The 27,757-nt window shown below is 36.7% G+C and overlaps 2 protein-coding genes across 2 annotated transcripts in view; one reads left to right on the top strand and one right to left on the bottom strand.

The window, feature by feature from the left end:
* Positions 1–27,757, top strand: part of ARFGEF1 (ADP ribosylation factor guanine nucleotide exchange factor 1) — a 127,817-nt gene that overhangs the window by 54,524 nt on the left and 45,536 nt on the right. The window contains exons 7-13 of the mRNA XM_043879457.1: positions 2,191–2,301; positions 14,307–14,482; positions 15,384–15,517; positions 18,706–18,940; positions 26,763–26,862; positions 26,968–27,107; positions 27,217–27,325. Of these exons, the coding sequence (XP_043735392.1) occupies positions 2,191–2,301; positions 14,307–14,482; positions 15,384–15,517; positions 18,706–18,940; positions 26,763–26,862; positions 26,968–27,107; positions 27,217–27,325 (1,005 nt within the window). The remainder of the gene's footprint in view (positions 1–2,190; positions 2,302–14,306; positions 14,483–15,383; positions 15,518–18,705; positions 18,941–26,762; positions 26,863–26,967; positions 27,108–27,216; positions 27,326–27,757) is intronic.
* On the bottom strand, positions 21,031–22,015 carry LOC122679172 (GTP-binding nuclear protein Ran-like). The gene has a single exon (XM_043879468.1). The coding sequence runs from the start codon at positions 21,950–21,952 to the stop codon at positions 21,302–21,304; it is 651 nt and encodes a 216-aa protein (XP_043735403.1). The 5' UTR covers positions 21,953–22,015; the 3' UTR covers positions 21,031–21,301.

Raw genomic sequence — 27,757 nt, 5'->3', positions numbered from 1 at the left:
CTTTTCTGTAACAGTGGCATGAACATTGGCAGTGGCATGAATAGGTGGCTTTTTACTCTGTTATATAGTGCTTTACTCAGTGTTTATTTTAGAAGGGACACTTTTGATAAACCAAGCATTCTCAGTACTCATACTAATAGTGAATCCACACTACTTATAATATGATTTACGTTTTTCTAGTCTGCCCTTAATAAAGGTTCCCTTTCTTTCACTGTAAGCTTATACAGGGACTGATTCAAAGAGCTAATCCATAAGAAAGCTGCAACTTTATTTATTCCTCCATTTCTTCATCCATGCATTTAGCAAACATTGATTTCAAATACTATGTCCCAGGCACTGTGCTAGGAATTGGGGGTTAAAAAGCTGATAAAGGTGTAGCCATTGCTCTTAGGGTGTCCATCATCTGCCTGGAAGGTCAGGCATGTATTAATGAATTATAATGTGATAAATACCCTGCAAGTGGCATGCATGAGATAATTCTGTTGAGGAAAGTTAGGAGGTGCTTTTGTAGAAAAAGTGATGTTTTAGCTGGACCTTATTCGGGTAAAGGTAGGAGTTGACTGGCTAGAAAATTTAGGAAGTTTTCTAACAGAAAAAACAGCATAGGCTGAGACCCAAGGAATAGAAACACCTGCTGTGTAGTAGACACCACAGTAGGTGATTTCAGGATACAAAGCTACAAATACAACATAATTCCTGCATCATATTGTGATTACTTTGGCTTTAAAGGTGTTTTTCTCCCAATAGCTGTATAAATGAAAATTTTGCCTGTGAGCCATTGGTTCAGAGTACATGCTCTGGAGTGGGGTCATCTGCTTTGAATCACATCTCTGACACTTCCTGGCTATGTGACTTCAGCCATAACAGTTAGCTTCTGTAATGGTTTTCCATGTGTAATAAGTATTTTTCACTGTTACTTTAATCTATTTCTGTCAAATGACTTAAAAGAAAATTGACTTTTGATTCACTAATCATTTTGTGCAAAATTTAGTGACCATATTTAGTTACATTGAAGCTATTACTTTTTAGATTCTTGGTAATTTTAGCCAAGTAGAGTGCAGAAACACACACCTTAAGAGTGATGGAAAGATTATCTCTCAAGACATTTATGTTTTTACTCCACAGAAGAATCTGAATGCTATTGTATTGAATTTTTTGTAAAGTTACTGCCTTGACATGCTTATTTATCAGATTTTTTCTGTGACATTCAGCATTTTGCAGAATGCAGCAAACAGTAGATTAGGAGCAGTGAACAGTAGGAAGAATGGACTTCTGGAAGCCAGAGTTATAATAGTGGTTCTTTTCCGTAGGGTGAGTGGAGATCGGGGTGTGTAGACTATAGCACTGTCGGCTCACATGCGGTCTGAGGCCATTTGGTGTAGGGCAGTGGCTCCCAGAACAGGGTCCCAGTTCCCAAAGCACCATAAAGTGCTGCTTGAGCCTTCTGGAGATACTTTCAGCATTTCAGAAAACTCAGTGGAAATCCTATTTTTATCTGCAATAGTCTGTACAGGCTCACCAGCTATATCAAGTTTTATTAGTCTCTTATGTGTTCAGAATTCCTGATTGGCAGTTATATCTGTTTTCAATTAGTGTTAAATTGAGGGATGAATTCTTTTTTACTTATTAAATTTAGTTTTATTAATACATTGGATATGTGGAGTCTGCTGGGGAAGAAGTAGTAAGGAAGGGCCCAGATACCCCTGTCTCTGGTTCTTCAGTGACCTCATTACATTAGAGCACAGTAGTGAGCTGGTTGTTATTGGTGGGTGTCATTAATCAAAACAAGGTTTAATTACATTTAATATATTTTGATTAGCGTGTGGGACATGTTAGAAATGTTTCCTTCAGAATACTTTAAAATTTTTTGATTCTTAAAGGATTAATGTAATTTAAAGGATTAATCTGAAGGATTAATCTTCTAGAAAACTTGAAGTTGAATAATTATTTAATATTAATAGCTTGTCAAATGAATCATTTTTGAAGTTGACTTGAAATTATAAAACATTTAAAAATACGGTTTGGTTAAAAATTTTGAAGATTTAAAGAATAATTGCATCTAGTTTCGTATATCTATTTGATTTTTTTTCTTTTATTCTTAATTTCTTAGGTTTCTTTTCATTATAAATGTTTAGTAAAAATTTCCAAAAAGCTAAAATAATATTTTCTTAAATTTTTTCTCCTTTAAAGCATTGTCTAAAAATGATATATTATATGATGGAGAAAACCATGACTGTGAGGAAAAGCCACAAGACATTGTACAGAGCATTGTAGAAGAAATGGTGAACATCGTTGTTGGAGGTAGTGTATCTGACTTGAAATTAATTTAGTCTGTCTTATGTTATTTTATCTAACAGTGGAGACAGTTTTTATAATGTGTGGAACAAAAAAGGCTAAAATTTTATGTAGAAAAAAATTTTAAATATCTTTGCTTATAAAGGAGTAGTTCCTTTTTCTCCAGTTTCAGTGATACTTTTTTAAAAAGTAAAAATCCACTATTTCCACTGCATTAAAAAAGTTGATACCATTTTATTATTATTATTTTTGTTTGTTTAGTGGGATACAGGCAGGGTATATTCTTCATCCTCCTAAATATGCTAAGCTTTACAAATTAGAAAATGTTAAAATTTATTTGGTTTTTAGTATTTTATATCTTTGAAAAAATTGTGATTTCTTGTATCTTTATTATTATGACTAAGTCATAATATAGGGTAGAGGGTCACGTCCTACCATGTGGATTGTATTATAAAAATTTTTAAAGTTAGTAATTTCACTCACTTTTTTGGTAAACAATATTGTAGATTTATAGATAGCATTAGATTCAAGACCAATCCATTGAAGCTTATTTAATTCTTGTATCTTGCATAGGACTAAGTATAGTACCTTGCTACAAACGCTCTAGAAATACAATTAAATGTACAGTATGGCTCTTGAATGACAGTAGTAGTACTATTTCAACCATACCTGATTTCAATTTATAACATCATTTCTAAGAATATATTTCCTTCTTTAGTTTGAACACTTGAAGCATGTATTCATCTGATTGCATCTTAATTTTTCATACATCTTTTCATTCAACAAATACTTAAGCAGCACATACAATTTCATGGTTCTGTTCAGTTCAGTCATTCAGTTGAGTCTGACTCTTTGCGACCCCATGGACTGCAGCACGCCAGGCCTCCCTGTCCATCACCCACTCCCAGAGCTTACCCAAACTCACGTCCATTGAGTCGGTGATGCCATCCAACCATCTCATCCTCTTTCGTCCACTTTTCCTACCTTCAGTCTTCCCCAACATCAGGGTCTTTTCAAATGAGTCAGTTCTTCGCATCAGGTGGACAAAGTGTTGGAGTTTCAGCTTCAGCATCAGTCCTTCCAATGAATATTCAGGACCGATTATTTAGGATGGACTGGTTGCGCAGTCCATGGGAATCTCAAGAGTCTTCTCCAACACCACAGTTCAAAAGTATCAATTCTTTGGCACTCCGCTTGCTTTACAGTCCAACTTGCACATCCATACATGACTACTGGAAAAACCATAGCCTTGACTAGACAAAACCTTTGTTGGCAAAGTAATGTCTCTGCTTTTTCACATGCTGTCTATGTTGGTCATAACTTTTTTCCCAAGGAGCAAGTGTCTTTTAATTTCATGGCTGCAGTCATCATCTGCAGTGATTTTGGAGCCCCGAAAAATAAAGTCTATCCCTGTTTCCGTTGTTTCCCCATCTATTTGCCATGAAGTGATGGGACCAGATGTCATGATCTTAGTTTTCTGAATGTTGAATTTTAAGCCAACTTTTTCACTCTCCTCTTTCCCTTTCATCAAGAGGCTCTTTAGTTCCTCTTCGCTTTCTACTGTAAGGGTGGTGTCATCTGCATATCTGAGGTTGTTGATATTTCCCCCGGAAATCTTGATTCCAGCTTGTGCTTCATCCAGCCCAGCGTTTCTCATGATGTACTCTGCATATAAGTTAAATAAGCAGGGTGACAATATACAGCCTTAACATACTCCTTTCCATATTTGGAACCAGTCTGTTGTTCCACTGCAGTTCTAACTGTTGCTTCCTGACCTGCATACAGATTTCTCAGGAGGCAGGTCAGATGGTGTGGTATTCCCATCTCTTTCAGAATTTTCCACAGTTTACTGTGATCCACACAGTCAAAGGCTTTGGCACAGTCAATAAAGCAGATGTTTTTCTTGAACTCTATTGCTTTTTCAATGATCCAACAGAGGCTGGCAATTTGATCTCTGGTTCCTCTGCTTTTTCTAAATTCAGCTTGAACATCTGGAAGTTCACGGTTCATGTACTGTTGAAGCCTGGCTTGGAGAATTTTGAGCATTACTTTACTAGTGTGTGAGATGAGTGCAACTGTGCAGTAGTTTGGGCAGTCTTTGGCATTGCCTTTCTTTAGGATTGGAATGAAAACTGACCTTTTCCAGTCCTGTGGCCACTGCTGAGTTTTCCAAATTTGCTGGCATATTTAGTGCAGCATTTTCACAGCAGCATCTTTCAGGATTTGAAATAGCTTAACTGGAATTCCATCTCCTCCACTAGCTTTGTTCGTAGTAATGCTTCCTCAGGCCCATTTGACTTCACATTCCAGGATGTCTAGCTCTAGGTGAGTGATTATACCATTGTGATTATCTGGGTCATGAAGATCTTTTTTTTTTTTTTTTAATTAGTTGGAGGCTAATTACTTTACAATATCGTAGTGGTTTTTGTCATACATTGACATGAATTAGCCATGGATTTACACGTATTCCCCATCCTGATCCCCCCTCCCACCTCCCTCTCTACCCGATCCCTCTGGATCTTCCCAGTGCACCAGGCCCGAGCACTTGTCTCATGCATCCAACCTGGGCTGGTGATCTGTTTCACCCTAGATAATATACATGTTTCAATGCTGTTCTCTCGAAACATCCCACCCTCGCCTTCTCCCACAGAGTCCAAAAGTCTGTTCTGTACATCTCTGTCTCTTTTTCTGTTTTGCATATAGGGTTATCATTACCATCTTTCTAAATTCCATATATATGTGTTAGTATACTGTAATGGTCTTTATCTTTCTGGCTTACTTCACTCTGTATAATGGGCTCCAGTTTCATCCATCTCATTAGGACTGGTTCAAATGAATTCTTTTTAATGGCTGAGTAATATTCCATGGTGTATATGTACCACAGCTTCCTTATCCATTCATCTGCTGATGGGCATCTAGGTTGCTTCCATGTCCTGGCTATTATAAACAGTGCTGCGATGAACATTGGGGTGCATGTGTCTCTTTCAATTCTGGTTTCCTTGGTGTGTATGCCCAGAAGTGGGATTGCTGGGTCATATGGCAGTTCTATTTCCAGTTTTTAAGAAATCTCCACACTGTTCTCCATAGTGGCTGTACTAGCTTGCATTCCCACCAACAGTGTAAGAGGGTTCCCTTTTCTCCACACCCTCTCCAGCATTTATTGCTTGTAGACTTTTGGATAGCAGCCATCCTGACTGGCGTGTAATGGTACCTCATTGTGGTTTTGATTTGCATTTCTCTAATAATGAGTGATGTTGAGCATCTTTTCATGTGTTTGTTAGCCATCTGTATGTCTTCTTTGGAGAAATGTCTGTTTAGTTCTTTGGCCCATTTTTTGATTGGGTCATTTATTTTTCTGGAATTGAGCTGCAGGAGTTGCTTGTATATTTTGAGATTAATCCTTTGTCTGTTGCTTCATTTGCTATTATTTTCTCCCAATCTGAGGGCTGTCTTTTCACCTTGCTTATAGTTTCCTTTGTAGTGCAAAAGCTTTTAAGTTTCATTAGGTCCCATTTGTTTATTTTTGCTTTCATTTCCAATATTCTGGGAGGTGGGTCATAGAGGATCTTGCTGTGATTCATGTCGGAGAGTGTTTTGCCTATGTTCTCCTCTATCAAAGGAGGCAAGGATATACAATGGAAAAAAGACAACCTCTTTAACAAGTGGTGCTGGGAAGACTGGTCAACCACTTGTAAAAGAATGAAACTAGAACACTTTTTAACACCATACACAAAAATAAACTCAAAATGGATTAAAGATCTAAATGTAAGACATGAAGATCTTTTTTGTACAGTTCATCTGTGTATTCTTGCCACCTCTTCTTAACATCTTCTGCTTCTGTTAAGTCCGTACCATTTTGTCCTTTATTGTCCCCTTCTTTGCCTGAAAAGTTCCCTTGGTATCTCTAATTTTTTGAAGAGACCTCTAGTCTTTCCCATTCTATTGTTTTCCTCTATTTCCTTGCATTGATCATTGAGGAAGGCTTTCTCATCTCTTCTTGCTGTTCTTTGGAACTCTGCATTCAAATCGGTATATCTTTCCTTTTCTCCTTTGCCTTTCTTTTCTCTTCATAGCTCTCTGTAAGGCCTCCTCAGACAACCATTTTGACTTTCTTTTGCTTGGGGGTGGTCTTGATCACTGCCTCCTGTACAATGTCATGAACCTCCGTCCATAGTTCTCAGGCACTCTGTCCATCAGATCTCATCCCTTGAATCTATTTGTCACTTCCACTGTATAGTCGTAAGGGATTTGATTTAGGTCATACCTGAATGGTCTGGTGGTTTTTCCCTAATTTCTTCAATTTCAGTCTGAATTTGGCAATAAGGAGTTCATGGTCTGAGCCACAGTCAGCTCCTGGTCATGTTTTTGCTGGCTGTATAGAGGTTCCCCATCTTTGGCTGCAAAGAATATAATCAATCTGACTCGATATTGACCATCTGGTGATGTCCATGTGTAGAGTCTTCTGTGTTTTTGGAAGAGGTTGTTTGCTATGACCAGTGTGTTCTCTTGGCAAAACTCTGTTAAGCCTTTGCTCTGCTTCATTCTGTATTTCAAGGCCAAATTTTGCCTGTTACTCCAGATATTTCTTGACTGCCTACTTTTGCATTCTAGTCCATTCATAAGCCCTCTTGGAGGAGGTCGTCATTACCCCACCATAGAGCCACCAGAACTGAGACAGGACTGGGGAAACAGACTCTGGGAGGGCACACACAGAACCTTGTGCACACCAGGACCCAGGAGAAAGGAGCAGTGACCCCACAAGAGACTGACTCAGACTTGCCCATGAGTGTCCAGGAGTTCTCTGGTGGAAGCGTGCGTTGGTGGTGGCATGGCTCTGTAGGGAGATGGAAAAGTTTATCTGAAATAGACCATGCTCTAGAGGAAAGGGGTTCTCGAGTGTAGGAATGTAAGATAAGTGCCATTAGAAAGAAACAGCTAAAATTCTATTAAAATTCAGAAAAAAGGAATGGTCATATTTAGGTAAAATTATGCAGGAAGGCTTCATATAGGAGGTGACACTGGAACTTAGACTCTCTGGATTCATGCAGGTGTAGGGAGTGGTGTTTGATGGTTGGACAGTGTTCATGCTGGTGTGGGGAGTCGTGGTGACAGTTGTTCACTGTTGGCTAAAGTCTGGAGAGAATGACTTGGGAATCAGCAGGCACTGGTTTGGGTAAAGTGGAGAGGATGTTGTGTCATGTGGTAGAAAATAAGTTTGAAATAGTTAGGAGCCAACCAATGGTTGGTTATACACTCCAGGCTTAGGATTATGGACTTTGTCCTAGGGCAAAATAAATTACCGCTGAAGATTTTAGAACTAAGAAATGAACTTATCAGAATAACATTCTAAGAAGCTAAGTGGAGAAATAGAAAGTTATAAAAGATCTGTGTAGTAATCTAAAATTAAATAGGACAGTAACAATGGAAATGGAGAGGAAAAACTGAATGAGAAGTGAGATAATAGATGTTGAATCAAGAAGAGCTTGCAGATGATTGACATCTAGGTGAAAGAGAAAGTTAGGTGTCAGGAGTTCCCAGGATTACCTGAGGATATGGTGATTCACCAGCAGGACACATGACGCTCATCATACAGTTATGTTCAGCACTATGATTTATTACATATTAAGGTACAAGGCAAAATCATCAAAGGGATAAGGTGTGCAGAGCAAAGTCTGAGGAAGTCGGGTGCCCGTTTCCAGGAGTCCTCTCCCAGTGAAGCTGCCTGAGAAACTTAATTCCTCCGACACCGAACTGAGAAGTGTTGTCTATCAGGGTAGGTCCTTAGAGACTTGAGTGCCCAGAGTTTTTACTGGGGCCTGGTCCTGTCAGCACCCTCGAGCTGCATATTCCTAGATTCCAGATTCCCAGAGAGAACACTGGTGTTGCAACATAAACCACATTATTTGCACAAACATTTGGGGCACAGTGAGCCACTTCAGTAGTTCTGGGGATGGTAGAAACCCTTCTGAAGTACAAGTACTGAGGTTCTAGCCATGGGTCAACCTTACAAGCAGGGCTTTCTGAGTATAGGCAGTCTCACTCAGGCCTGCTATATTAGCTCTTCCTGCCTGGGCAGTCACCGAGTTTTGAGCCTAAATGGTTAAATAGGTGGTAGAATTATTGATAGAATTGTTGAAGTAGAGGTTGGCATGGGAAAAAAGGGACTAATTTTTATTTTGACACTGAACTTGACCTTCAGGCATGCCATTCATGTGAAAATGTTCATGAAATATATAATGGAAATATAACACCTGCATTGATATCTCTTAGAACTCTGGCCTAAGAGATATCAAGCGGGTGTCATAGGTGGGAGTCATTCTGTGAAAATTAGTACTTGAAGTAGATTACCAAACAGAAAGGTGTAGAGGCTAAAGAAGACAGCATGATCTTAAGGAGTATGAATTTTTCCCCAAAAAACTGTGAACTTATTAAAGATGAAAGAAAGAGCATTAGGTACCCATGCATTATTTTAAAATCTCATCATGTATATTAGGAGTTGGAAGACTGATGTGAGAACCAAATTTGACCCATCACCTATTTTTGTAAATAAAGTGGCATTGGAATACAGTCATGCTCGTTTATATATTGCCTATAGTGGCTGCCTTTGCACTACAAAAGTAAATTTGAGTAGTGGCAACAAAGATCACATGGCCCGCAAAGCCTAAATGTTTATTTTCTGGCTGTTTACCAAAAAAACTTGCCAGTTTCTAATACATGTGAGTATAGACTGTGAAGTGAAAATTTTTTCCATTGTTTTGCTTTTTTTATTTAGAAAGCTTTCAAACTTAGAGAATAGTTCAAAGAACAGTGAAAGCTGTATGTGCTTTTCTAGGGCACTAATTAATAATATTGTTACAGTTTTACCTCTGTGTATGTGTGTCTTTGCTGAACCATTTGAAAATTGCCTGTATATAGCATGACACTTTCACCCTAAATAACTCAGCATATATCTTCTAAGAATAGGGGCATTCTCATACATGACCACAGTTCCATTTTCACACCTAGCAAAAATAACACTCTTTTAAGAATATCTAATATAAAATTTAAAAATGTTCCCATTTGTCCCCAAATGTGTTTCTTCTGTCCTTTTTTTCCCTAGTCCAGGACACATTCTAGGGACACTTGCTGCATTTGATTTTCTCTTCAGTCTTGTTAGTTTAGAACAAGTCCTCTTGGCTTTGTTCCCATCTTTCATAACATTTATTTTTAAGAGTATAATTTTGTCTTGTAGATTATTCCACATTTTGAATTGATCTGATAGTTTCCTTATTTTGATTTAGAGTAAATATATTTGGCAAAATACTACATCGGTAATACTGGTATATTACATAATATAAATTGGTACATAATGAAGTTAGCACCTGTTGGTATGTTTGATCACTTGGTAAAGATAGTGACCACCAGCTCTCTTCACTGTAAGTGAACGTTTTTCCCTTTATCATTAATAAGTAATCTGAGAGTGATACTTTGAGATCATATGAAGATCCATTCACTTAGTGGCTTTAAAATCAGTATAGTGATTTCATAATTCTAGTAAATTAACATTTTTCTGTGGAGAAGGGCATCTCCCTTTAAAAAAAATACCATGAGCTCATAAATTCTTTTATTGTTCAGTGTGTTATAATTCTTTACCATCAGGAATCCCTTCAGGCTAATTCTCATGTCCTTTTGATGTGATTGCGTTACTCTCTGAGCAGATTACTTAATCTGAAATCCCAGATTTATCCTAAGTGTATCTATTGGTGTTTTCTATAGTTACATTGACCTATTTATTCTTATCCAGTGTTGAATTGCTCTGACAATCTTTTCTAATTTCCATCATTTTGTCTTACAATTCTGTATTCAGAGAGAATGTTACAAGGGGCTTTCCGATACTTACTCATTAACGTCCATTCTGCTGCTTTTCATATTTTTTTATTTCAGTAATTTTGTTTTTGTCTCAAAGAATCCTGTTTTTCTTGAGCTTCTTTTCTCATAGCACTTTGTTCCTGTTTGATACAGTCTTCTTTTACATATATCTGGGAGTACTAATTAAAATTGTTCCAGCTATAAAATCTGTTTCACCGGGAAACCATTTGCTCAGAGTGCTGACCTTTGTCCTTACTTTTGAGCTACAGACTTTGCATTTCTGTCTGTCTGGAGACTAGAAAGACCAGGAACCCTCCTACACTGTTGGTGGGAATGTTAATTTTTAAAAGCCACTATGTAGAACAGTATGGAGGTTCCTGAAAACACTAAAAAAAAAAAAAAAAAAAGACTAGCAAGGGTAGATTTGATCAGTATTTAAAGAGCCTTCTCAGTCATTTTGCGTGCTCTGTTTCCAGTTCTCACGAGGCTTTCCTCTCCAGAATTTGCGAGCTGACTGTGATCCAAAGGCAGACCTTGTTTCCCAGCTGAGAACTAGCCATAAGCAGCACAGGCCTCCCTTAAGCAGAGTGTGGTGTAGTGGTCTTTGGGCTGTGCTATAAGCACAAACTGAAGCCAAGTGAAGCTTAGGATAAATGCTCTTTGAACATTGCATAAATTGTAGACTTGGAGTGGGGGGTGTTCTTCCAACTTGTTGGTTTGTTCCCATTCTCCCATCCTTTGCCAGCAAATCTTAGGCTGCCTTCTTTCAGTTAGGGCTTTATTTAGTGTTAGTTAAGCAGAAACAGATAGTTGGAGTGGAAACCCAGAACTTGTAGGAGATCTCACCGCTGTACCAGGTTGGTTTTCCTGTTTATTGCAGCGCTCTGAGTGAGCTGGGATACTGCTCTCTCCCCTGGCACCTCCTTCTTAGGTTATGAGACCTACCACGCAAATCTGCGCTTCAGTTATCAGGCTGGCTTCTAATACATTCTCCATGATAACGTCTGCGGACAGCTTCTGGTAGACACTGGCATGGTTCCCCAGGCATTCCCCTCCTACCCCATAGCCCTTGGCCTTTCTGTCTAGGCTTCGGAGTTTATTGGAACCCATATGGTGCAATTCAGCAACCTCTCAGGTAGCTCTGTCCTTTGTACATGTTCAGTCGCAGGCTTTTGACGTTGGCTTTTCCGTTTGTCTGAACCTATCTCTTTTTTGGAGGGGGTCATGTTATGCTGCTTGTGGGATCTTAATTCCCTGACCAGGGATTGAATCCAGGCCTCCAGCAGTGAAAACACTGAGTCCTAACCACTGGACCACCAAGGAATTCCCAGAAACTCTTCTTAACCTTTAGGAATTCTTTCAATATTTTGATCTCTGATTATATCTTCCTTAGTTTTCCAGTGCTACTAAAGACAATTTTTCCTATTTATATTTTTTCTTAGGAATTTCAGTGAGATTTATGAAAGGAGAAGATAAATTAGTGGGCTCAGCTCATCACCCTGTAAACAGAAGTCTGCACTTACGTTTAGGGAACAATTAGAGGGAGAATTAGAGGAAAAACATAGAGAATAATAATATCTAACTGTTAAGTGCTTTCCTTGTATCGTTAATGATTTTGTGTGTTTTACTTGTGTTTATTCATTTAATCCTCCCCAGACTTGGAGATGTTTAGGTACTATTATGATTCCCTTTTTAACTCATGAGAAAATTGAAGCACTGAGAGATTGGTAACCTGTAAGAAGTGGTAAAGGGAAGACTCCAATCCAAGGATGTCTGGCTTCAAAGCCTGACAATTAAAGAATGTTTTCAGTTCTTTCGAGAAATTTCCTAAGAAGGAAGGTATTATCAGTGATTATTAATTCCTTTAGAAATTTGATTAAAAAAGAAAAACAGTAGCTTGTATGTGGCAAGAGTTGAAAGAAGATTATGTTTTTACAGTGTAAAGACTTGAGTGTGTTGGTTGAGTATTGGGGAAGAACCAGTTATGTGCACAAACTGAAAATGTAATATTACAATAAACATTCAGGGGAGAAACATACTACTAAATTAGGCAAGAAGAGATGAGTTTTTGAGGCTGAATGAATGGTGTACCTTACAAATGTGAAGGAATGTTTTTTCCCCTGAAATGAGAGGGAAGAAAAAGGTGATTGTTGATGTTAAGGAACTTTCAGGTGGGGCGAGGAAGAGTAAGGATGCCTGTGTTAAATTATCTGCTTGGCTAGGTAGAAAGTCGAAGCTGTTTATTAAGGGAAGGGCAGTGTAAAGAGCTGTAATTGGGAACAGAAAAAAAGGTTTGGAGTAAGTGCTTTGGGGAACAATTACCAGTTTCTGATAATCATTATTAAATTTTTTGTGCCTTCTTCCAGGGAGTTCTTTATAAATTCCTCATCTGGTTTTCCTTATATATATATACATATATGTATAATTCTCTACATATATATAGAAAGCCATAATAGTATTTAGTGTGGCAGACATTAGCGTATTACCAAGTACACTCCTTTCATTTCCCAAATCAGTTAAAAAAAAAATCGACACATGTTATCAATTATCAGCAAAATTAATAATAGCTACCACTAATTCAGAACCAATTGTGTTCTTTTTGTATTGTGCGTGTTTGTTGGTGATTCCTGACAGACAATGTTATAGACATTGTTATCTTTGTTACTTAAAAAACTGAGGCAAAAGAAGATGAAATGACAAGTAACTTATCCAGTTAAATGGTAAAGACATGGGTGAAACAAGGGCTCCTTCTAGTCATTGTATTTCCCTTATACTAGCCTGTAACTTCTTTTACGTGGTAGCATGAAAGGAGTGGTTCTTTGCCAGACAGCTACTGAGTTATGACCACAGACATGTGTGTGTTCCTTTTTTTATTCATATTCTTTTCCATTATGATTTATTACAAGATATTGAATATAGTTGCTGGGCTATACAGTAGGACCTTATTATTTATTCATTCTATATATTGATATAACATTAATAGTTTACATCCTCTAAACCCAACTCCTAGTACATCCCTCCCCCATATCCCCTGCTCCTGTAACCATAAATCTGTTCTCTATGTCTGTGGGTCTTTTCTGTTTTGTAGATAAGTTAATTTGTGTTGTATTTTAGGTCCCACATATAAGTGATGTCATGTGGTATTTTTCTTTCTCTTTCTAAAGACTTCATTTAAGTATGATAATCTCTAGGTCCTATGTTGCATCAAAGGGCATTATTTCATTCTTTTTTTTAAGCTGAGTATTATTGCAGAGTGTGTGTGTGTGTGTGTGTGTGTTCCTTTTCTTGGCCAGCACTGCAGGGCTTGTGGAATCTTAGTTCCCTGACCAGACATTGAACCCAGGTCCTTGGCAGTAAAAGTGTCAAGTTCTAACCACTGGGCCCAGGGAATTGCTTACATTGTTTCCATGCCTTGGCTAATGTAAATAATGCTGCTGTGACGTGTTCCTTTTTTAAGGTAACATACATTACACCTAGATTAGTTCTAAAACTTGGTATTATTTCATTGTCTATGTTTGTTCTACTGGAAGTCATTTATTTCTGTTTATCTTACAAGTATGATTACTCAGAATGACATACTGCAGTATATTCAGGGCCATTTTTTCATAATTGTTTCAAAGAATGTATGTTATTAGAGGTATTAATAGGTGTTCTAAAAAAGGGGAGTCTCGTAATAAAATGGATTTTGGAAACACTGCATATTGTATATCCCTTTGGAGAACTCAATGTGTATTAGAGAACTCAATGTGTATTAGAGAATTAAAATCTAAAATAAAGATACATGTTTTCCATCATTTCATTAATTTACTTGAAAATGGAATTTTGTTTGAAAGATTTTTGTTTTCATTATCTTAAGGCATTAGCATTCGTTAGAACTCAGTTTAGTAAATGCTAATATATCAGTAGACTACAAGTAAGCCTCTGTTTTGGCACATTCTGGTTAGCCTTTCATCAGCTGAGTGTGTTTCATTGCTAGAGCTACTTACAGATCATGTTTGGAGGTATTCCAAATGAATACTTACTCGTTTATGCTAACCTTTCCAGATGCCAATACATCTTGCTTCACACTGCTTTTCTGCTACTGTTTCATTTTAAATAGTCTATGCTTTTTCAGCACACTTCAATTAGAAATGTTTGCATGTTTTTTATCCTTGCCATTTCAGATATGGGAGAAAGGACTACCATAAATGTAAGTGCAGATGGCAACAATGGAACCATAGAGGATGGTAGCGACAGTGAAAATATTCAAGCAAACGGAATTCCAGGAACACCAATTTCTGTTGCTTATACACCGTCCTTACCTGATGACAGATTGTCTGTTTCTTCCAATGATACTCAGGTAGAAATAAAGGAAAAAGTCCTCTTCATCTTAAACATTGATAGGCTACCAACACCTTGTGGTGAATATATCCAGTTGATAGTGCTGGCTGATTTCAGTTTGACGAAGTAAAAACTTTTTCTAATTGAGCAGTTTATTCATTTAAAATATTGATAGCTAAATTTCCAACTTGGAAGTAAGTCTTGTAGGTGTTCACATCCCCCTCCCATTGAAATTACATTAAAAAAAAATTCTTATCACATATTCATAGGATAATTCTAGTATACTAGGAGAAGAAAGAACTTTTAGCTAGAGAACATTGTCTTTGTTTAGGACTACAGTGAAATCCATACTGAAGTAGTGATAGGTCCTCCTCATCCTTCCTCCCCTATATTTGGTATATTTTTTCCTTATCTTTTTAGTTAAGGGAGTCCTACCCTGAATCATTGCCCAGTACATAGGGGTGAGTCTTCTTGGCCTTGCTGGCCTTCATCAGTTAACAACTTTTAAACATTGCCTGGATAGTCTCAACTGTCTTATGTCTTATCTGCACAGAGTAGACAAAATATAAAATAGGACAAAAACATAAAATACCCAAAGACAGGTAGTAGAAAGCGTAGCTTAGGCCATGGATGAGGTATCTTATCAAGGCGTGATGTGCTATTAATAGTTTCTGTTAGTAATAGTATATACCAAGTAAACTTTAAGAGTTTGGTAGCTGGGGGAATATTTTAAAAGAGATATTTATTGTTGGGGATAGGAGTGGCATGTCACTGTAAAGAAAAGCCATGTGGCCCATTCCTCATCTGATTTTCCTTCCAGTAGAACCCCACACCCTACTGATTGAGTAAAGTATATCGAAGACCGATATGATTTTATACTGGTAAATGCCTTCATTTACACGGTGTGTTCACTCGTTTAGGAATCTGGAAATTCTTCAGGACCTTCACCTGGTGCTAAGTTTTCCCACATTTTACAAAAGGATGCCTTTCTAGTATTCAGGTCATTGTGTAAACTGTCAATGAAACCACTATCGGATGGACCACCAGATCCAAAGTAAGTCTTCAGCTGCTCTGCCTGACTAATGCAGGTTTTGAAGCTTGAACCTTCTTGTGTCTTTGGGGTTTCTTTTTTCCTTTTGTCTTTTAGGACCTTCAAAATTATTTTTTAGGATTATTTTACTTAAAAAAAAAAAAAGGAATTAAAAAACAGTGAGTGTCAAAATTCAGCTAGAGTAGATGCCTTGCACTATTTCTGAAAGCACATGAACAGCACAGCATTATAGAATTGTGTCTGGATCATTGTAGGGGCTCAGCAGGGACTGAATGACTGAGTGAATTATTTTTTCAGTATAGTAAGTAACACTGGAAGTAATGTAGCCCTTTACATGTATCCTTATGCTAGGCATCTGAAAGCTACCAGTTGAAAAGTAATAAAACCTAAGAGAAAGAAATCTTAAAAGTCAGAATGTAAGATAATAACATACTCATTAAGGTTTGAAAAAATGCCATAAGATAACTTCCTCCTGTGGGGAGCAGGAAATACTTTAAGATAGGCGTCACTTGTCTGATTCCCATCATATATATTAGTTTAAACAGCAGGGAAGTGCCATTTTTCTAAGTCATAAATTGTCAAATGTCTTTCCATTTAGATGATTCCAGTGCAACTGATTCCTGCTGAAGATTTGAGTTTGGGAGTTACTAGAGAGCTCTGCTCCTCTGATGTTGCAACATGATGTGTTATATAGAACGTCAGTTTTAGGAGAACTTTCTGGAATAAGACAGCTTGGAGAAGGCCTGAGTGATTTTTAGAAAGGAATATTGAAATAGGGGGAAATTCATTTTAAAATTCATTTTAAAAACTCTATTTCAGTTTCTAGATGTCAACTGGGAAGAAGACTGGAGACAGTTATAATAAAAACTTTATAAGTTTTGGGAAACCACATTTGTTACACTTTCTACAGTTTTGTTTTCTTTTGTCACAGATTATGGATTCAGTGAGAAACATCTTTTAGGCCTAGAAACCTGGAACTCTCAAATCTTTTTAGGCCCAAATCCTGAGAGGCAGAAGTACAGTTTATTGATTGTTAACATATTTCTAAAATACAGATGCTACAGATTAAGGTTGTTCAGATTACAATATAAAAGTTGATTATAACTATATATTTAAAATTTTTAGTATGAGGGGAGGCAGAAACTGACAGTTTTGACATCTCATTCTGGATTGATGAAACCTTCTTTAAGGAGGAGATAAGGATTTGGTCTTAGTGTTGAAGGCCATTTTTTCCATGATTTAAAAATATTATTGACCTTAAAAGCCTTACATGTTTGGTTTTCCTAAATAAAATCTTTAATGTTACAAAAGATAATTATGAGGATTAATGTAAATTATCCTCCTACATGGTGGGCTTAAATCAAATACTAGGAAATTTTTGTTGGACCATAATAAAAAACCTTCTTGACAACCAGAATCATTAAATACTGGAACTGAATTTTGAAAGAGATCAGATTTTCCACCCCTAAAACTGTTCTTTTTCCAGAATATATGATTTTCTATCTTGAATGGTATTTTTCCAAAATTAATGATCTCTTGAATATAGTTACATAATTTTCTTTTTTGTCTTCTCTTTATGTTTTGTGGCCTTTCTAAGATGATGATCCAGGAATTGTTCTTTAAGCTGGAATCATATTAATAATTTGAAACTACCCCATGAAAAATTGCAAACCTGTAATTTCCAGCTTCTTTTGCCTGTCAAAAGTATACTTGTGTTATAAGACAGTGATTTGCTCATTTCTTCATTGACAGATATCTTATACTTAGTAGATACTTAATGTTTAGATAAGTACATGAATAAATCCATTGATTATTTTGATCCATGCTAACAGGGCATTCTGTTAGATGCTGGGAATACAAATGGTAAAACATTAAAACTCCTGTGTTAGAGAATGATAAGCTACAGGATTTAGTTACTGTTGGAATTGAGCAAAAAGGGTGATAAATGTGAGCTAGACTAGGAAGTAGCAGTAGTGGATAAGCCTGGGAAAGCCTCGGCATCAAAGGGGAATACCTGGCCCACTCTGTACTTTCCTGTAGCTATTCAGTCTTAGCTCTCACTGTTTCTAACTTGATTTATCTGCTTTTTGGCAGGGTGGTTGGTTTTGGTTTTGGTAATGCTGTATTTGCTGTACATACAGATTCTTAGATTCAGAGGCATAGGCTATCTTGGAAACATGACTACATATTAATGAGCTGTGATATTATTGGTTCCAGTTTTATTTCAAAGATGGCAGTATTTTTTTTATTCCTATTTGCATAAAATTAAATATTCCCTGTTAGTTTTAGGTCCTTGAGTCACTTGACACTTTAACCATAACATTTTTAAGGTAGAAGAAATCAAGAGCAATTAAGTTTACTATATGGTGGAAATGAGACTGAGTACAATTTGGAATAAATAAACATAAGAACCATCTGCTAAGCATTTAAATGTGTCCTGTATTTGTAAAGTTACCGAGGATAAATCACTCAATCTCCTTGGTCTGTTGGACTTAAAAAACCTGTTTCAATGGGAGAAAAATTGTATTTGTGAAATCCTGATAATTAAAATTCTAGATACTGATCAGAAAAATAAAATTTTAAACTTAAGCTTAAATGTATTTTTCAGCTTTTCATTATAAAAATAATTTATTAATAGAGTGAATGGGTAAGCTACTAAGAGGTACAAGTATTCTAAAAGCCTCTATTTTTTTTTTTTTTTAAGTGGTTACTGAAAAAGTAAGCTTTAAATAATGCTTCGTTAATGCCCTAATAGTGCTTTTTATTACTGTTCAGGATTTTTGAGTAGCATAACTTGGAAAAAAGTACTTTGGAATCTATTTATGCTAAATTTGGCCCTTCATCTGAGAAGTTCACAATGATTTCTAAACGGTGAAATATATTTGTGAAAGAAGGGAACAAGGTGTAAATCTTTTCTTGTTCAAAGGAACAGTAAGCTGATGTTAGATATGTGTGAATGATTGTTTTCCCATTTAAAAAGTTCTTGAAGTTATGTGGTAGAAGAGAACACCAGTGAAACTACCTATTACTCGTGGCTAAGCTTATTTGTGTACTTTTCTTTTATTAATGCTGTAGAATTTTTCTTTCCATGTAAAGGTTTATGAAATTATGTGGTATAGGAAATATCTTCAGAACAACCCGTTGTCACCATGATGCTAAACTTGTCCACTGTCTTCTTTTTTGTCTTTTAGGTCTCATGAATTACGATCCAAGATTCTTTCACTGCAGTTACTTCTATCCATTCTGCAGAATGCAGGACCTATTTTCAGGACAAATGAGATGTTTATTAATGCTATAAAGCAGTATCTGTGTGTTGCACTCTCAAAAAATGGAGTTTCATCTGTCCCAGAGGTTTTTGAGCTTTCTCTTTCCATATTTCTTACTTTGTTGTCAAACTTCAAGACACATCTGAAGATGCAGATTGAGGTATGTTCTGCATTTAGGCATTGTTGGATATTTCATTTGTTTCATGTTAAATCATATTTTAACACACTGGAAAGTTATTTAGAACATGAAATAATATTTGTGTGTTGTTGTATAACATTTGCCTACAAAGTGCTAAGCACTCAGTAAGCACTAAGAATGCCAAATCAAATTAAGACATAGCTCCTGCCTTCACGGAATTTATAGTTGTTCCACGAATGATTTTAATTGTCTTGAATTAATTTGGTCCTCACAGTAACTTTCCTATTGTATATAATAGTGAATTTGGTTATCTTGAAAGGAGGCTCTAAATAAATACTTTGTCTACATGGTTTTAAGCTATTTTAAGTTTTTAGTACTTTAAGGAGGTGATCAAGAAGAATTATATTTTAGGGGTTATATTTGAAATTTTAACTTTTGTGTTTTTTCCCCAGTGTATGTATTATATTCCTCAAGTTTTCTCCCAACATCTTTGGAACTAGAATAACAGTTATATCATTCTAAAATATTTCCAGAGACTTAGCAAAATGGAACTAGGGGATGTTTCCAACCATGGCATGTATTATGCAAGTGTACCAATTCATGATCTTTTTTCCACACCTTCAAATAATTCAGTATATAAAAACAGTACTTTATGTTTTACCTATTTACTGGGTTTCTTTTTACAATTTGTCCTTTGTGGAAATACTGTTTTGGTTGGGGCATGATATATTTTAGAAACACCTTTCTGCTAGTCAACTTTTGCCTTCATGTTTTGTTTGATATGGTTTACAGGTTACATTTTAATTTTTAATCCTGGCTCAAAACTAATAATTCATTAGCACACAGGAAGGATACATTATTATTTTCCTAGAGTTTTGATATCTCCTTTATTATAAATGTTCTGTAGTATCAAAATTCATGTAGCACATTATTATGGGAATGAGACAGAATAAGACTTTGGTATTTTTTTTTTTTAAGTGAATCTATTAATATTTATTCAATATTTTAACAAATTAAAATGTATCCAATTTTACCCTTTACAGTCGATTTTTCCATATACTTAAAAGGGATCCTTCCCTACTTCTAGGTAGGAAAGTAATCATTTAAGGATAATTGGACATCTAAAGAACTTTGGTAAACTGAACTATAGTACAGTAGTACTTACAAGAGGAAAATAGCTCGTCTTGATTTCTAATTGCTACAGTATGGTGTCAGTGAGATCAAACTCAGGCAAGACAGACCCAATTCATGTTTACATGTGGAAACCATACGTTAAGTGGTTAATCTACTGAAAGTTTGGCAGTCTGTTCACATCACTGAGAGGCTTACCTAAGACCTACTTTTATGCTGCAGCATCCTGTGGTGTTCTTGCACCACCCAGAAAAATTCTTTGGGGAGAGAAAAATCACCAAAGCTGTGATATATCCATTGAAATCCTTAATCTTTGATAACCTTTAAAGCTGGGGAGTACTTAACAGCAGGTAAACATGGAACATCTTCCTAGAATGCCAACTTTACATTAAACATGTAACATCAAAAAACAAAAGTAAATGCACAATTATATTCATATTTAACAGACGAGATGTCCCTCAAGTTCCTGCAACCATTTGTATGATTTCATTGGACTTTGACAAGCTCTACATTAGAAAATGGTTACTTCTACCATAAGATGCAAATATAATTAAGATATCTGTTTGAAACATCTGAAACAGGTACCACCTTTGACAGGTCACATAAATCTCATCCCTAGGTGACACTACCTAAGCCCAAAGGCAGGTGGGGTTGGTGTTATTTTAGCCTAACTATTGATAGTACTTACACCTCTTATCAAATACAATACTGTTGACTTGTCATTACGTTTATGTGAAATGATTCAAGTATACAAAAAATTAGGAGCATTTAACCCAATGACATCAAGTTAAGTGGTAATAGCAAAGGCAATTCAAATAGTAACATGGCACAACTTTCCCTGTTAGCGGTTTTAAAATGCTCATTTAAACAAGGGATGAGTTCACTTGCTTAGATATTTGAAATACAACTTTATTCTGATTCTAAACGAAAAGGAATGGGAATGACAGTAACAAACAAGATTCCACGTCTCAATATTGTCATGTGACTATAGCAGTCTTATATTTGAAACTCAAGGAGGAAACAACTGTGTTCCAAAACACCTAAATATGCAGGTCCAAAAAATGAACGTTTTTTTTTTTTTTTAAACTGCCACATTCCCTCCAAAGCCCATCCATCTCCTTCAGCATCCAAAGATTAAGCACATGTTCTGCTTAGCTATATAATAAAGTGGCAAACACGCTGCACCACTGACATCACAGGACAGTTGCCTATAAAACTAGACTTCTGACGCTGGGCCCCAGCTTCACTTTCTCACAGGTCATCATCTTCATCCGGGAGGGCAGCTGTCTGAGCAACCTCTAACTCGTGCTCGCACTGTGCTGCCGAGGCTGGGTCCATGACCACCTCTGGCGGGGCAAGAGCAGGCATGGCGACAAACTCCAAGTTAGGGTCTCCAATCAATTTTCTAGCAAGCCAGAGGAAGGGCTTTTCAAAGTTGTAGTTACTTTTGGCAGAAATGTCATAGTACTGAAGATTCTTCTTTCGGTGGAAGACAATTGACTTTGCCTTAACCTTTCTGTCCTTAATATCCACTTTGTTGCCACACAACACAATTGGGATGTTCTCACACACACGTACCAGATCTCTATGCCAGTTAGGCACATTCTTGTAAGTAACTCTTGATGTTACGTCAAACATTATAATGGCACACTGAGCTTGTATATAATAGCCATCTCTCAGTCCACCAAATTTCTCCTGACCAGCTGTATCCCATACATTGAACTTAATAGGTCCTCTGTTGGTATGGAACACAAGAGGATGGACCTCAACACCCAAGGTAGCTACATACTTCTTCTCAAATTCACCAGTCAGATGACGCTTTACGAATGTAGTTTTTCCAGTACCACCATCACCAACCAAAACAAGTTTGAACTGAACTTGGGGTTCTCCTTGGGCAGCCATCGCGATGTTACTTCCAGAAGCATCTCCGCGCCCGTCTGACTGAGGGCTGGAAAGATGGCGGAAGCGCCAAGACTTTGGTATTTAAAGTAAAAACTTTTTAATTTGGATCCTATTTTTTGGACAGGAAGCAGTTTCTGGTGCATTTTTGTTGTAAGGTTTTTGAAGTTTGCCATATGTTAAAATAATATAAGGCAAAACTAGAAAGTTACTATTTTTAGATAGTTTTCTCTCATTATCTTCAGGAACTACAAATAAGAGACTTTAAAATTAAAACTTATGAAACTTTTGCTTCTGTAACAAGCGAAAAGTATTTCATTTGATGATGAGGCATTTAAATTGACATTAGAGAATTTTGGAAGACTTTTGTGCATTCAGTTACTACCACTCGGAGATGACTACTTTAAGTACTATTTAGATGACTGTGTGAAGTGTAAATTCTTATAGAACCAGATACCATAAAGCCCATTTAAGTTGTGATTAGTTTCTATAAAGTAAATTTGATATAAAAAAATTTGTGTAGGCATGAATTTAAAGGGAAATACTTACAGAAATTTCCTGTCTGTTCATAGATGGAAGATTCTCATTAAAACTATTGTAGTAATAGTCTGTTTTGTTTTTTTTTAAGTGATCAGGTTTATTTCACTCTCGATTGTCCCCTGTGGGGAGAATATGAAAATAAAACAAGATAAGTATAGATATGCTTTTGAGAGTACTGAACATATTCAAACACAGGATGAACTGTGTTCCAATTGGAGAAAAGCCAACATAAGACAACCTAAATTTGCAAAACAAAATTGAGATGGTTGTTGCATGAAGATTTATTTTATGAGAATATTCACTACCGAGTTTTTATAATGTGATTTTCCCTTGGGTAGTAACTTACATATCTATTTCAGAAAATACAGTTTATACACACTTTTTAAAGACAATATCTATTATGTGAAGACAAAGTACTTCTGTTATTTTACATGTATTTCATGATAGTTGCTCTGTAAGTATAGAATTTTTTTTAGAGCCCCTGTTAATCGGCATGGTGTCTTAAATTACTCTGATAGTCTTTTGCTTATTAGTGCAATTCAATAACCCATACATAGTAGCTAAAGACTTTTCCCCCCTGTTTCTCCAAATTTGTGTTTTTTATTTATCCCATAAATGAGAGAGATTCACACTGATTCACAGCACCATTAGAGCTTCTCATCTTTCCATGGTGTACTTAGTCCAGATGAAATATCCAACAATTCCATTTATTAAACAATTAGGTCCAAACAACTGAACAATTATTTTTCTGAACAATGAAGTCTGCATTAAATTGAAGAAAGTAGGGAAAACCACTAGCCCATTGAGGTATGACCTAAATCAAATCCCTCACAATTATACAGTAGAAGTGACAAATAGATTCAAGTGATTAGATCTGATAAAGTGCCTGAAGAACTATGGACTCAGGTTTGTGACATTGTACAAGAGGCTGTGATCAAAACCATCCCCAAGAAAACGAAATGCAAAAAGGCAAAATGGTTGTCTGAGGAGGCCTTACAAATAGCTGTGAAAAGAAGAGACGTGAAAGGCAAAATAGAAAACGAAAGAAACACACATTTGAATGCAGAGTTCCAAAGAATAACAAAGAGAGATAAGAAAGCCTTCCTCACCGATCAGTGTAAAGAAATAGAGGAAAACAACAGAATGGGAAAGACTAGAGGTCGCTTCAAGAAAATTAGAGCAAGAGAACATTTCATGCACAGATGGGCACAATAAAGGGCAAAAATGGTATGTACCTAATAGAAGCAGAAGATATTAAGAAGAGCTGGCAAGAATACACAGGAGAACTATACAAAAAAGATCTTTATGACCCAGATAATCACGATGGTGTGATCACCAGCCTAGAGCCAGACATCCTGGAATGTGAAGTCAAGTGGGCCTTAGGAAGCATCACTACAAACAAAGCTAGTGCATGTGATAGAATTCTAGTTGAGCTATTTCAAATCCTGAAAGATGATGCTGGGAAAGTGCTGCACTCAATATGCCAGCAAATTTGGAAAACTCAGCAGTGGTCACAGGACTGGCAAAGGTCAGCTTTCATTCCAATCCCAAAGAAAGGCAATGCCAAAGAATGCTTAGACTACCGCACAGTTGCACTCATCTCACACGCTAGTAAAGTAATGCTCAAAATTCTCCAAGCCAGGCTTCAACAGTACATGAACCGTGAACTTCCAGATGTTCAAGCTGCATTTAGAAAAGGCAGAGGAACCAGAGACCAAATTGCCAGCATCCATTGGATCATCGAAAAAGCAATAGAGTTCAAGAAAAACATCTGCTTTATTGACTATGCCAAAGCCTTTGACTGTGTGGATCACAGTAAACTGTGGAAAATTCTGAAAGAGATGGGAATACCACACCATCTGACCTGCCTCCTGAGAAATCTGTATGCAGGTCAGGAAGCAACAGTTAGAACTGCAGTGGAACAACAGACTGGTTCCAGATATGGAAAGGAGTATGTTAAGGCTGTATATTGTCACCCTGCTTATTTAACTTATATGCAGAGTACATCATGAGAAACGCTGGGCTGGATGAAGCACAAGCTGGAATCAAGATTTCCGGGGGAAATATCAACAACCTCAGATATGCAGATGACACCATCCTTATGACAGAAAGCAGAGAAGAACTAAAGAACCTCTTGATGAAAGGGAGATACTTCCATTTGAAAGAGGAGAGTGAAAAAGTTGGCTTAAAACTCAGCATTTAGAAAACTAAGATCATGACATCTGGTCCCACCACTTCATGAAAAATAGATGGGGAAACAGTGGAAACAGGGACAGACTTTATTTGGGGGGTGGGGGGGCTCCAGAATCACTGCAGGTGATGACTACAGCCATGAAATTAAAAGACACTTACTCCTTGGAAGAAATCCTGTGACCAACCTAGACAACATATTAAAAAGCAGAGACATTACTTTGCCAACAAATGTTGGTCTAGTCAAAGCTATGGTTTTTCCAGTAGTCATGTATGGATGTGAGAGTTGGACGGTGAAGAAAGCTGAGCACAGAAGAATTGATACTTTTGAACTGTCGTATTGGAGAAGACTCTTGAGAGTCCCTTGGACTGCAAGGAGATCCATCCAGTCCATCCTAAAGGAGATCAGTCCTGGGTGTTCATTGGAAGGACTGACATTGAAGCTGAAACTCCAATACTTTGGCCACCTGATGCGAAGAGCTGACTCATTTGAAAAGACCCTGATGCTGGGAAAGATTGAGGGCAGGAGGAGAAGGGGACGACAGAGGATGAGATGGTTGGGTGGCATCACCGACTCAATGGATATGAGTTTGAGTAAACTCTGGGAGTTGGTGAGGGACAGGGAGGCCTGGCGTGCTGCAGTCCATGGGTTCACAAAGAGTCGGATACAACTGAGGTATTGAACTGAAATGAATTGAAGTCTGCATTTGGGGGCGTGGTTGGAAGCACACATAAATTGAAAGAAAAAATGTTTTATGTCATTGTTAAATAGTTAGCAGTTACTGACTACTGGAATGCATGAGCCTATAGGACACTGCACAACTTCTCAGACCTTGAAATCAAACTGGACACTGCCACCCTCATTTCTTACTTTGATTTTCATGCACTACCTGCTTCCATAGCAACCACTAAACCTCAGGTTTGCGAAAATGATGATGTCATTGAAAGGAATGTACTGTGATCTAATTGATGATGAATCTGTGAACAGTCTTTTGACGTATCCACAGATACTCAGAGGGACTGTTGTATTTCCCTCTGAATTTTCCCTCAGAAATTCTCGTGACATCCCTCTTGAGTTTGCTGCAGCATTCTGGGGTGCCTTGGTGCAGTATTTGGGAACTGTGAGTGTAAATATGCATTGAATGCCTACTGTATTTGCCATGCAGTGTCGACACAATGCTTAGCAACAGTGACCTTGTATCTACCCTCTTAGAGCTTACAGTCTTACAGCATATACTGACATTGGGCAAGTCATAGAAATATGTTAAATTTTGTGAAAGAAAAGCTGATTACAAGGGTACATGACCCATTTTGGGAGGAGAAGATGTTAGTAGTCCTAAATTATAAATATGAATTTTTGGATTCATAATAGCATGTGCCATAAAAGTTATTATGTTGTTCTGGGTTTTCTTTATCACTCATCCCCTCTTAAGTTACAGTTACTTTTCCAAAATAAATATGTCTGAAAATTCTTAGCTCTTAAATTGAAATTAATTAGGTTAACTAAACCCTTTGTGCTTGACATTATTTGATGTAAAGAATAGTTAGAAATAGTTTTATAGTTTTCAGACAGAGATTTCCACTTGTGTGAATAATTATAAAAATGTAACAGTATATGAGAATTAGATCCTTTTTATTGTGTAGATTATAACATTATCTACTTTAAAATCTAGGAACCCTCAGGCCTTCCCAGTACTATAATGTCTGAAAAAATGTAACTGATGAATAGAATATAGTTTATGGTCTATAGGAGATTAAAAAATGAAATAGGAGTTTTATTAGTTTTGTAAATATATTTAAGAAATAATCTCCTAGAACTCCAGATTTTTGCAGATTTCTTTGTAGTGACTGTGTGATAACAAAATACAGTGATGTGAAGTACAGTTCTTTTATTGCAAAGGCCAGTGGAAGTGACCAAGTCATGTTATTGAAGTCCTGACTTTTCAGAAACAGAACTCTAAAGGAGTTGAATCCCAGGACCCTGGGTCCTTATCTTTGCTTTACAACTTAGGGACATTTACAAAGCAATCACATATATGAGTTATAAACAGTATTTTAAGTAGAGGTTTTTCCCTAATCACAGGTGTTCTTTAAAGAAATTTTCCTATATATTTTGGAGACCTCTACCAGCTCATTTGACCACAAATGGATGGTTATTCAGACATTAACAAGGATTTGTGCAGGTATTTGAAATTATCCTTCTTTATCATCTCTTTCTTACTGTGAGATATTTAAAAGGCCATATTCTAGATGCCTTTTGTTAAAATCAACATATTGCACTGTTACAGATGCTCAGAGCGTAGTGGATATATATGTAAACTATGATTGTGACTTAAATGCAGCAAACATATTTGAACGGCTAGTAAATGATCTGTCAAAAATTGCCCAAGGACGAGGCAGTCAAGAACTTGGTATGAGTAATGTTCAGGTAAGAACTTGAAAACCATGTTCAAATTGGAACTTTGCCAAGGAAGAGCTGTTTGTTTTCCTTAAGAGATTTGTTGTTGTTTTAATTGCTTTTATGAATTCTTTTGTAGGAACTGAGCCTAAGGAAAAAAGGTTTAGAATGCTTAGTGTCAATTTTGAAGTGCATGGTTGAATGGAGCAAGGATCAGTATGTGAATCCCAACTCACAGACAACTCTTGGTAAGCTGATGTTTGAACCTAATTTTTTGTCATTTAAGTAAGTGATACTGTGGAGGATGGTTGCAGATGCCACTGAACCAGTTTCATGACATCTTTCCCATTTAGCTGATGAAGCAGAGTTCTCTGTGAGTTAAATAACAAAATTATGAATTTCCCAACTTAGTTATCCAAACTTTTTTCTTTCTAAATCTTCCAGAAGTATTTTGAATATCATATTAAAGTGAATCATGTTTATGCAGCTTTGTTAGAGGATAATTATAGAAGAAACATATAAACACCAGAAATATTTTAAGAAGATTGACTTGTTCATTTATGTTTGACATTTACCCTTACTCAGAGAAAAATTCATAGCTGCAGGGTCATCTTGGTGTTATCTTAGTCAAGAGTGCTTTGAGGGAAAACTATTCCAAAACTGTTTCTTGAGCTAAGAGC

Source organism: Cervus elaphus, chromosome 21, assembly GCF_910594005.1.
Source record: "Cervus elaphus chromosome 21, mCerEla1.1, whole genome shotgun sequence".
NCBI classification, from domain to species: Eukaryota; Metazoa; Chordata; class Mammalia; order Artiodactyla; family Cervidae; genus Cervus; species Cervus elaphus.
This window is presented reverse-complemented; position numbering and strand designations above follow the sequence as displayed.

Coding starts and splice junctions, on each gene's coding strand:
- LOC122679172 (XM_043879468.1), bottom strand. CDS start 21,952: ATGGCTGCCCAAGGAGAACCCCAAGTTCAGTTCAAACTTGTTTTGGTT.